At 33.7% G+C, this 13,090-nt stretch overlaps 1 protein-coding gene across 1 annotated transcript in view; it reads left to right on the top strand.

Moving 5' to 3' along the window:
• Positions 1–13,090, top strand: part of LOC106459570 (homeobox protein EMX1-like) — a gene marked incomplete at its 3' end in the record, with an annotated part of 22,491 nt that overhangs the window by 4,830 nt on the left and 4,571 nt on the right. The window contains exon 2 of the mRNA XM_013919196.1: positions 9,806–9,978. Within this exon, the coding sequence (XP_013774650.1) occupies positions 9,806–9,978 (173 nt within the window). The remainder of the gene's footprint in view (positions 1–9,805; positions 9,979–13,090) is intronic.

Here is a 13,090-nt window from a genome sequence, read left to right as displayed (position 1 = left end):
TTAAAGTTAGCTAACAACTTCCCAACAGCACTGTGAGTATTATTTCTCTCTCTCTTTCTGGATGGCGTGTATTAAATTCGGCAGCAGCCTTTCGCTGGGACCAATCTTTTCTGCCACATAACAAGATTAACTCGACTTCTTCATGCTTTGACAGAGCCGTAACCACTCACGTATCTTAAATTATGAAAAGCTGGAAATCACCTATGGTTCCAGACTTTTCGGACACCCTGTATAACAGTACTAGCATACTATAGAAATCGTTGAAAGAAACGACTGATTCCCCATAGCCGGTATGGTTACGAAGTTATGCATAACACAGATGTGTAACATTTATGGAATAGAAGCAGACTTTCGTTGCTTTGTGGCCCTACTTCCAGTGTTAACATAAATTCGCAATACAAGTTTCAGATCCCACGCCTACTCTTTCTAGCCGGAGCTGATCTAATAACTACTCTTTTAAACACCTCTAGTACAAGGATAAGGTTGTATAGCAGCTTTACACAAAGCCAGATTAGAACTGCCCGCCAAACTCCCTAGGGCCTAGGTCCAGTGTTTGGTGACATAATCACAAGCCATAACCAAATTGTTATTGTTTTTACTACTTTTATCAACACAATTATTGGTACAGCCAGTGAGATTCGTGGATTTTAAGAAACTTTTAAAGGGTCATTATGCTGCAGATTTTTTGTATATATATATATATACACATATAATGTTATTCACTTTTTTCACATAAAGAGAAAAACATGAAATGCTATATTTTAAGGGTGTAGGGGTTAGTTATGTGACGTAAAATATACGTATTATCCTTATACATAAAATAATGAAATTTATAATAAGAATTGCAAAGCACAGTCTGTAAGATATAAGATGTTGTGGCAGCTGTACGATGTTATATGTACATGTAGGATATAGGATGTTGTAGTAACTATACATTGTTATATAACATGTAGGATATGGGATGTTGTAGTAACTGTACGTTGTTATATATACATGTAGGATATGGGATGTTGTGGTAACTACGATGTAATATGTACATGCAGGATATGAGATTTTTTGGTAACTGTACGATGTTATATGTACATGTAAGATATAGTATGTTGTGGTAACTACGATGTATTATGTACATGTAGGATATGGGGTGTCATGGTAACTACGATGTAATATGTACATGTAGGATATAGGATGTTGTGGTAACTGTACGGTTTAATATGTACATGAAGGATATGGGATGTTGTGGTAACTACGATATAATATGCACATGTAGGATATGGGATGTTGTGGTAACTGTACAATGTTATATGCACATGTAGGATATGGGATGTTGTGGTAATTGTACAATGTTATATGTACATGTAGGACATAGGACGTTGTGGTAACTATACGATATAATATGCACATGTAGGATATGGGATGTTGTGGTAACTGTACAATGTTATATGCACATGTAGGATATGGGATGTTGTGGTAACTGTACGATTTAATATGTACATGAAGGATATGGGATGTTTTGGTAACTACGATATAATATGCACATGTAGGATATGGGATGTTTTGGTAACTGTACAATGTTATATGCACATGTAGGATATGGGATGTTGTGGTAACTGTACAATGTTATATGTACATGTAGGACATAGGACGTTGTGGTAACTATACGATGTTATATGCACATGTAGGATATGGGATGTTGTGGTAACTACGATGTAATATGTACATGTAGGATATAGGATGTTGTGATAACTGTAGAATGTTATATGTACATGTAGGATATAAGATGTTATGATAATTGTACGGTGTTACATGTACGTGGAGGATATGGAATGTTGTGGTAACTGTACGATGTAACATATCGATGTTAGTCTATGGAATACGGGATGTTGAGGCTTGTTGCATAATATATATACGACACATAATATGTAGAATTCAGTTGAATGATGCAATATATCGATGAAAGACTGCAGGATATTTGTGTAGAGGTCGGTTATTCTAATATGATATTCAAAGATAAGGAGGTTTGTGTTCGAGGGTAAGATGAGGGCTCATTTAAAATGTAGCCTAATGTTTAGTTTTCTGATCAGTTTGTGGTAGTTTTCATGATGATGGAAGTAAAGCTAAATCTAAATTCAAGTATTTAGCTTCTTAAGCTAATATAGCATAGATAAGTACGCTATCTGTATAGGAGTGGTTCCCAAAACGTCGTCTTCAAGCTGTGTTTTCCGGCCGCAGCAGGTGTGAAAAGTAACGAGGGCATATAAACTAAGCCATTCTAGCGGGAAACTGTTAACGAACCGAAAAACAGTCATTAACTGTAACGTTAAAAACCACCGACAGATATAAAGTATCCAGCTTAGTGTATAACCACGTGACTTGAATAGGGTCGTGCTCTACTAGCCCAGGGGACCTCTCACTAAGTCCAATCGAGGGTTGTCCATAGTTTAGAAAATCCAAGGTTATAGGTCAAAGGGGCTAAACTTGCTTGTCGACATTTTTATAGCCGGTTCAACTTGTTAGAGGGACATGGAAATGGGAAACACGCCTAACGTGTCTCCTCCTGTTGAAATAAGAGTTCGTGAAATATATTTTCTTGAATACTTAAAATGCTTCAGGGTATTAACCTTTCTCACTAAATGTAAATTATCTAGTGGGAACAGTTCATTAAAGTCACTTTAGCCTCGAGGATAATTGTTTACTGTCTAGAAAATCATAAATCACTAAGTCGTTGGAAAATACCTATTATTACTATTATGAGCAAAAATATAATTACAGTTTTTTTGAATGGTGGTCTTAAAGTACACGTAAATAGCTCATAATTACAAATTTCCAGTTTTTCATGAAATAATTTGATTACTGAGAAACTCGTTTCTTCCTTCAGTTCTTAACTACAACACTGTCTCTGTGCGCTAATGGGGTTTGTTTGTCTTTCAGCTATATCGTCTCCTCTATCCTTGAAAAATGTAATAAGAGTTTCCAGTCAATTTCACAAAAATGAATCGTTCTGACAAGTACAAACAGCCGGCAGCCAAAGTGTAGTCTCTGGACCTAACTTCTACATCGGTTCGCTCTTTAGCTTTTAGCTTCTTTTGTTTTTATACCAAAATATTAAAATAACAATTCTGGTAGGTAGCGAAATGGTGGAAGACATGGTCAGCTTTAAATTTGGCACTTAAATGACATGGTTAGTTAAAGAATATACCTTTTTGCTAATTTTTAAAGTAGCATCTTTCTGGATATTGCTACATATTTTGCAATTTTAAATGGATTTGTATGTAAATATTATTTTCATTCATCCACCCATAATGTTAACTTTGGGAAATTGTACGTCCTGAAAGGCCTGCTAAAACAACAACATCATAATACTAAACTAAGACGTAATCAAATGTGCTATCGTGCAATTAACTACACCTATAATTATATAATAATTATTCGTTTCCGTCTTAGAATCACAATTTTCCTCTATGTCTTCAAAGTTAATTGTTTGCTTTTTCTATTTTATTTTTAGTGCAATGCTACGTAATGAGCTATCTTCGCTCTGTCACCACGGAGAATCGAACATCGAATTTGAGCGTTGTAAGTCGGTAAATTTCCGCTGATCCACTGGGGAGCCACCCAGTTATATTAAACTAAATCAAGATACTTTTGAGAGCAATAAACTTCAGAAATTGAATAGTAATTTAAGTTACTCCAGTACTCAGCATGTTATTTAAGCTGATATTTTACACTAATGAATTTGAAAGTGAATACTTATTACCTTTTTAGATAGTATTACGTTACCGTTACAATTAGCATTTAATATGTGCCATTACATCCCATGTTAAGCTTGCTATTAGTTTGTAACAAGAATGTATAATGTGATTATCATTATAGTGTAAATCCCGTGCATTATAGTTTATAAAAGAGTTACCATTAGTGTGTGTAACCTATTTTGTTACAGCTTACACTGTGTTTATCGCTAGTGTATAACCCATGTCTTTATAGCTTATTTTGTGGTTACCATTAGCGTGTAACCTATTCTATTACATCTTACGCTGTGTTTACCGCTATTGTATAACCCATATCTTTATAGCTTATTTTGTGGATATCATTGGTGCGTAACCCGTTTTGTTACATCTTACGCTGTGTTTACCGCTATTGTATAACCCATATCTAAATAGCTTCTTTTGTGGAGATCATTGGTGCGTAACCCGTTTTGTTACATCTTATTTGTGGTTAACATCTTTATGTAATGTTTTATAACAGCTTTAGTTCTTATCGGGTATATCTTAAAGTCATTACATAAAAAGAAATACTTGTGTGAGCGTGCATTACGATTGTGTTATGTGAAGTTTATCTTCAATTGAAGGTCAAAAAATAAATGGAGCGTTTTTGAGAAAGTGCTTTTACAATTACCTAACAACACTTTTTATCGCTATCAACGTCACACAAACATCTAAAACACATCATCTGTTGCTAGTGCGTGTAGCATGTATTTAAACCGATTTCAATGAAACCAGTTCCGGTTTACATTATGCATTACTGAAGGTGTTAATGTGCCGTTCTCCACTCTATGAAACCTTGCCCAGGTGAAGATAATGATAGAAAACATTACTAATGGAGGTCAATTTACATACATTTTGTATTTAAGTGCAATCATAGGACACGCATAAAGTTCACACTATTTTTTTTTCTCTTTTACAAATGTAGTAGCTCTTTTGTTAATTTGGTTTATTTATTAATTTTATTTTTGAAAGTTGTGGTAAATATCGTAATCACAATATAAATGTTGAATTGAAAAAAAAGCACACTTGACGTAAACAAGACCATATATATAAAAAACACTTGATGTAAACAAGACGATATATATAAAAAACACTTGACGTAAACAAGAACATATATATAAAAAACACTTGAAGTAAACAAGACCATATATATGAAAAACACTTGACGTAAACAAGACCATATATATGAAAAACACTTGACGTAAACAAGAACATATATATAAAAACACTTGACGTAAACAAGACCATATATATAATAAAACACTTGACGTAAACAAGAACATATATATAAAAAACACTTGACGTAAACAAGAACATATATATAAAAAACAAAATATCTTCCACAAATGTTTGTTGGTAAACTTTAATGACCATAATGAATTAATCTTTCACATGATACAAATATATATGCTTAATTTGTTTTATAAAAATAAATCCAGACAGCAGTTGTTAACATTAGATAAGCGGGTTATCTTTTAGCTTAGAAAGCGACGGACAGCGTAAATATGCACACTTGTTCGGTGTTGACTTTAAATGATAAGAAAACAGTGAACAAACTTTTTCCAGTTAACTAAAATTAAAAGAAAGTAATGCTAGTTTATTTAAATATCTTAACTGTGAAACCCTAGTAATATAAGGAAATGAATATATCTAAACTGGCCACAGAGAAAACTGATGTTTACTCATTGGTACAATGTTAAATTTCCGGAGAGCTTGATCTCCACACTGGACACAGTGCAGATAGCTAGCTCATTGTACAAAACAAACAAATAATCTGCACTAAAGCACCCTCTGTAAGATTAATTCCATTATCAAAATCACAGTTTCAACATTCTTCGTATACTGAACAAAATCCCATAGAGTGTTTTAACTGTTAATTTATATTCACTAACACGTTATATTCTACTAACCCGGACTGTAAATGTTTATTGTTGGTGAAACGTTGAAAACTAATTTTCGGATAGTGGTTCGTTCTATTGTACAATTCAAAGCACAAATCCGAACGTGCCTCGAAATTCTTGCGTTTGTTAATAGGTTTGAATTAATTAATAATTAATATTGATAAAAGCAGAAATAAAGAAGTTTTGCACTTCCTACAAAAAAAAAATTAATTTTAAAGAGAAAAAAAAAAGACTTCTTTAGAACAGTTTTCATTAAGGTAAAGGAGACAAAATATTTATAAAAGTTTTTGTCATTTAGTATGTCAAGTGTGTGTTTGTGTGTTTTTAATAATGCACAAAGCTGCACAAGGGCTATCTGTGCTCTGCCCACCACGGGTATCGAAACCCGGTTTCTAGCATTGTAAGTCCGCAGACATACCGCTGTGTCACTGGGGGGCAGTATGTCAAGTTTAAATTTTACAATTTTTAAGCTAACAATGAGCATCAAGGATTCAGTATCTAATTAAAAAACAAAATTTACGTCCAAGTGTCTATTAGGAAGATTTCTTCAGACGGATGCTTCGCTTTATCATAAAAGTAACGACATTAAGTCGTCCTGTCGCCAGTGTTTATGAAATTTGTAACAGTTCATAGTATTTCTAACAATGTTAAAGCCTTTTTTTTATATGTTGTTTATAACGCCTTGTTAAGTTTTTGACAGGAATAATTTACTGGTTATCATAGTTAACATCTGATTCTTTTAAAGACAGCAGGCAATAAAAACTTTCGAACCAGATGGTTTTAATTGGTTAATGATAAAAAAGTTGTATATCACTTCTATTTCTAGGGTTCTGTTCGCTAACAGACATACAGACTTTACACTTACTTTTACTGTCATTAAACTCCTAGCTATTCGCAATTAAAATATGCTAAGTAATAAAACTTATAACATACACACACACACATATCTATTTGCTGTTAAACTAGAGAGTTGGAGTAATGAAGTCACGTGCTGGATGTAAGAAACAAGTAGCCCAAAACAATAGCGGAAAAAAGTAATGATTCTGTCGTTGATGAGCTTATATTCCCAAAAAGCCACATGTCTTTGAAGAACAGCAAATGTTAACAAGACATACAACTGTCATTTCTTGTAAAATAATAATTCAAACGGTTCGCTGAGCAACACAATAACTAGGTCTGGACAGGGCGGTTCATGTCAGTTTAGATCATTAAAAGTTTTAAAAAAAGAAAAAAATCCCTAACACAATCTAATTATAATAAACTAGTCCTTTACACGCTAAACTTTTGTAAACTGCTTTCTATCCAAATGCTATTTTGTTAGTAATGATAAATGTTTAATCACATATACATGTATATAAACCTAATGTGTCAGTTGACTTTTAATTTTCGTTCGCTGATCAAGCAGAGGTTCAAAGTCACTGATATTAATAGGTGTTTTTACACTACAGTTCTTTTATTGTGGTTGTACATTTTAGGGAACTGAAATATGAATATCATCAATATTACATGTCTTGGAGATTTTCAGATCACATTATCTTTACAAATTCTAAGACAATACCGAGACCGCTGAGTCACGAACCTTGAGAAGAAACTTGTTTGTTTGATAAATTTCGTGTAAAGCTACATAAGGGTTATCTGCTCATAGCTTTGAACTGATAAAGCAGGGGAATGTAACTAGACTACAGCACTCACCATCAACCCTATATTTTTGATTTGGACCATCACTCTTATAGCTCATTTGCAGAGCTTATTTTTGCGCCAATGAGACGCGAACTCTGAATCCTTAGATTGATGAGAAACTAGCTTCTCCTCTCCAATCTCTGCTGACTGTCTGCTTAAAAAGAGATGAAAGAGAAGTATTTAATGAAGTAGACCTTGTAACACGAATGCTGTCATTATTTGTGTTCAATAGGTCTAATAAAGACACTACAGCCTTTTAGCATGTCTATGAAATTCTTAAATCCACATTAGCCACCTAATTTTCAAGTGTGTTTTTACCCTACACCCTTATGCGGTGAGATGGGCACTATATATATTTTTTTTCTATGTTTATCTGTAGTCGCGTGTGTATATATTTAGAAAAGAAGATACAACATTCTATGAATTTGATTTACATCTAGTACAAGCAGGGATCATCAGCGATAGACAAGTTGACTTTTTTTAAACATAGCAAAATCTAAACATTTAATGATTGAACGAGTAATAAATATTTATGAGTTACACAAATAGCCTTATACAAGGTTAATAAAGTGTATTCTGTATTTGTTTTATTTTTCATATTTTTTAAACTGAGTTCTATTTATATTTGGGGATTACTTTCGTTAGTTTTAAGTGGCATTACAAAAAGTCACAGAGCATGTATTGGGAAAAATTTATAATTAATGTATTGTAATTAACGAGACTAAAATTGAAAAATTCAACCAGAACAGCAACGTATACGACACATGTGTTAAATGGCTAAGTTAATGACCCCTAGAGCTCAGAATAAGCCGTTCCTAAGTTTGAATTACTGACTAGAAGGAAAGCAGTCGACCAGCAGTACTCGTCGTCGCAAGAGATTTGTCCGGTTGTTTGAAGGAAATAGCATGATTGACTGTTAATTTTGAACGCATCCACAGCTGAAAGTGAGGAGCGTGTTCTGGGGCATCATGCCTCATACCTTGGGTTCCTCGATCAGCAGCCCGACACACTAATCTTTAGGCCACATTCGATCTAAGAGAACTGAAGCGCGTAGTGCAAAATAATAAAAGAAAAGTTTCCTGTTATCATACTGTAGAAGTCCTGATTTTGTGGTTCACATGTGGCTTAGCACAAATCTTTGATTTTCCGCCCTTATATCTACATTTCATATAAGATCCTTGACTTTCTGAACCACTAACCTTAATACCCTGGACCACTCTCCAGACCTCAAGTAAAAATTAACAGATTTTACAGCAAACACCTCGAGTCATTCTAAACTCATATTCAGTATTTATTTCTTCAGCATGTAAGAAACAGCGAGCTAGTTATAGGCCAGAGTTTAAAAAAAAAATGGAAAATCATGCTCACAGTATATGTGTGTGAGTATATATATATATATATGATATACACATATATGCAATAGAACTATAAGTGATGCGTAGGTTGACGGATAGGAATTGTTTTATTAACACCATACAATAAGTAAATATTTATCAACAATGTAAGCCTGATGATATTTCTGAAACTAGAAACTGCATAAATAAAACGACTAAAAACAGTCCTCCGGTGAGACATCGGTAAGTTTATGGACTTACAACGCTAAAATCCGGGGTTCTATTCCACGTAGTGGACACAAAGCCGATGTGGCTTTGCTTCAAAACAAACAAATAAAAAATACATCGATGAATGTTTGGAAATATTTGATTTTAAATACAGTGTGATTATAATTAAATACAGTGCGATGATAAGTGTGATTATAATTAAATAAAGTGTGATAATAAGTGTGATTATAATTAAATACAGCGTGATGATAAGTGTGATTATAATTAAATACAGTGCGATGATAAGTGTGATTATAGTTAAATACAGCGTGATGATAAGTGTGATTATAATTAAATACAGTGCGATGATAAGTGTGATTATAGTTAAATACAGCGTGATGATAAGTGTGATTATAATTAAATACAGTGCGATGATAAGTGTGATTATAATTAAATAAAGTGTGATAATAAGTGTGATTATAATTAAATACAGCGTGATGATATAAGTGTGATTATAATTAAATACAGTGCGATGATACGTGTGATTATAATCTCCCTCACTTTGTATTTGCAATAGTAATTCCTAAAATTGCCAGTTTTGCAGATATTTAGAGAAACTGAAAAACCACACAGTTTCATTTATTTCTCGGTTTGATTGTTAGCTATGGAGAGGATAAGATAAGCAACTCAAACAACGATTATAAAATATGGGCTACTAGATTTACTCTGTGGTTACTTAAACCTGAAGATAAATTATATCTAACAAAGTTCTATATAAGCATTTAAAGCACTATGGTAAGAATATGTATATTTACCCTAAAAATGTGCTCTCATAATAAAGTTAAATATTAACTAAATATAAAGAATGCGACATAAAGAACGTTTAACCGATTGTGTGTTAAGTGTTTGATCCTCATATTCGCAGTTCCGGATGTTCCTGGATTTCTACTTCATCCGTTCAGAAAACCGAAGAGAATCCGAACCGCATTTTCTCCTGCCCAGCTTCTGAAGTTAGAACATTCATTTGAAAAGAACCATTACGTAGTAGGAACCGAGAGGAAACAGTTAGCTCAGAGTCTTAGTCTAACAGAAACTCAGGTGAGTTACTCATTTGCTTTTACAAAAATTAAAATAAGATACTAATTTAATATCATAGACACTCAGATAATATTCTAAATTCACATTATTCTAAATGAATCACTACGTTGACTTCAAAGAACCTCAGGTGAATTATTAACTCAAAATTAGATGAGCTATTGGCTCAGCCTCATAAAAACTCGAGTCACTAGAATATTGCAGAGATATTATAGCTTCAAAGAAACACAACCAGCCTTCCTCTCACCTTGGTGTCGGTACAACAGTAGAAGTGGTAAGTGGGTATATATTAGTTGTGTCAGTTATCTGACAAGTTCCATTATCTTGACAAGTCTTACTTGATAAACACAGAATGTACGTTCTATAATAAACATAAAGATATCCTAGTAGAGATTTGGCTTGAATGGGCTGCGTATCCTCACAAAACAGTACGTGTTTAAACCTTGCCGGTTTATTACTTCCAGTGTTATTCCTATAAAAGCAGACTGTTATTTTTTTTAAAGCATAATCCGTAGATTAACTGCACTTCAATGATTCTTTACGACTAGTCATTAGTTTCGTATATTCACGAACTTATTAGTACATTTTTCTTCTAAACCATTATAAATGTTTTTTTTTTTTAATGACTTAAATACCTTATGATAAAATAGTTTACTTATAAACTGGCTATTCATCTGATAACGTGCAAACTTATTTCTACAAGTTTCTATTTTCTATATAGCCGTATTTTCATTGGATAATCATGAGAGGAATGAGATGCTAGTAGTATCTTGAGCTAATATGTAGGATAGAATTCAACCAATTTAAACCGTCAAAATATACATAATAAATAATCTAGCTTCATGAGAAGTATATATACATTTTTGACAAACGTAAAATGTAGGTAAAGAAATTAAATAATATCAGATTTTTATGTTCAGTCTTTAGAAAAGGCGGATGTACCTCTTCCGCGGGCCTGTCTAAAAACAAACAATATCAAAGTTTTAATACATTTAGTTACACTTGCCTTTTGTAATGAGAATTAGCTTTTCTCATAGCACCTCCTCCTCCACATGCCAGTATCTCTTCTTCCTTTAAAACGATCACCCTGTTTGGTGGTTGTGGGTGGCCCTTGTCTGGCATATCTTCCCCACCCATCTTCCAACACTCTTCTTCATCCCCGGCGACTGGTGACCCCTACCTCTCAGCAGCGTGCCGATGGGTATGGTGTGTACAAAGTCAGGAGGCGATATAATCACTGTACGTATACTATGCTAAACGATTTCGTTGAGATAAACCACGTGGTAGATAGTCAAACTGCCTCAATACATTTTAAGTGTTGGTGGCATGACAATTATAATACCGCTTTGTCTAGATGAGCAGCATGGCGTCTCTCTTTTTCTTTTTCCTTTCTACGAGTGACCCATCGAAGTTATGGTTACTTTGAAAATGATCAGTTGTGATAGAAAAAAAACCATTATTATCCTGCTCTTAAATCTTTCTGTTTGTTTTTAATATATTTTCTTCCTGTAAATACTTACTGTTTATTTTCTTCTATTGAATAACTTATTTTTATATTAGCATCAAGGCATAACTTAGATGTTTAAGAATCAGTAGGTAACTAGAGCCAGGTCAAGAATTTTGTAATTTATTTTCCTCTTTATAAATATGCAGAAGAACCTTAGCAGCGACATTAGCATCCTGGCAATTGTCGTAACGTTTAATTTCTTTCTTTATAAATATACAGTAGAAACCAAGTAGCAATATCAAAACCGTAGCAAATTTCTCATTCTTTAACTTATTTTTGTAAATGTAATAAAGAAACATAGCAGCACATTAACAAGGCAGCATCTGTCATATATTTTGACTCATAATAGCAGCACATTAACATGGCAGCATCTGTCATATATTTTGACTCATAATAGCAGCACATTAACATGGCAGCATCTGTCATATATTTTGACTCATAATGCGATTATGTAAGTTTTAAAGACCACATTATCGACCTAAAATTATGGTGAAATTTTCCCTTTGTGTAGCCTATCACGACAACGATAGCGTCAAGGATAGCCTTGAGAACAGTGTATGGGTCTGACCTAGAAAACGGCAGAAATGTTAATCTTTTCTACAATCCAACGAATCAAGATTCAAACAAACACTGGAACGAAACGGCCTTGTAATCCAAGCTTAAAAAATAAACTAGACTCTCGCTCACCCTAGATTAGAGACACCGGACTCTCTCAGGTCAGAGAGTTTCTATTCTTTAACACAGAAATTAAGCGGAGAAATGTCACTGTTTGGAACCGATTACTTTCTAGCCGTGCGTGGCCCTAACGACCCGACTCCGACGATATAGTACGTAACCTCTGGGAAGTGTCGGCATGTCATCGAAGGCCGGGCAGGGTTTAAAGTTTCAGACTGCTGCCGGAGAGAGAGAGTGAGAAGACAAGAATTCACTTTAGTGCGGATAACATATGAAGAAACTTGTTGGTTAGTTAACAAGCGGAACAAGAGTGAGAAATGGTTTTAGAATCTTCCCCGAACGCAATTCTGCGAATCATTTTGCAAGAAGTAGACTAATGACTAGTAGATTTTGAGAGGCTAGACTTGTCGATAATGAGAATAGAATCTGGAATCGGCTTTGTCGAAATATATTCTTATATTAGTTCTGTCGTTTCAAACGCGTGTTCTTTGTTTACTTATCTCGCAACTTTATTTCCCCATGAAGCTTACGTCATTTGTGTATAATTTAAAGTAGGTTGTATTAAAAACGTATTCGAGTCCTATTGCTAAACTGAGAACAGATTCTTTATCGAACTCTTGCTCTGACTCGCATTTTTTGCTACTGCAGTTTTTACTTTTATTGTGTATTTTTGATGTATTTTTGAAGTTTACACTAAATACAGTTGAGGCTTCGCCTCTATTTTATGGTATGTTAGGATAATTTATATGTTAAATATTCTTAAAGACAATATTTGTGACCCATATCCAAACTGAAATAATCTAAGTATATAATTATTTTGAAATTAGCAAGCCGTGTTGAGAAATTTTCATTTCTTTTGTTTTCTGTCACTGTTAAGCTATCTATATATAAACTTTTGTTGTTTATAAAACACGCGTGGATTTGTTGTAGATG

The sequence above is a fragment of the Limulus polyphemus genome, unplaced genomic scaffold, assembly GCF_000517525.1.
Source record: "Limulus polyphemus unplaced genomic scaffold, Limulus_polyphemus-2.1.2 Scaffold630, whole genome shotgun sequence".
Classification (NCBI taxonomy): domain Eukaryota; kingdom Metazoa; phylum Arthropoda; class Merostomata; order Xiphosura; family Limulidae; genus Limulus; species Limulus polyphemus.
This window is presented reverse-complemented; position numbering and strand designations above follow the sequence as displayed.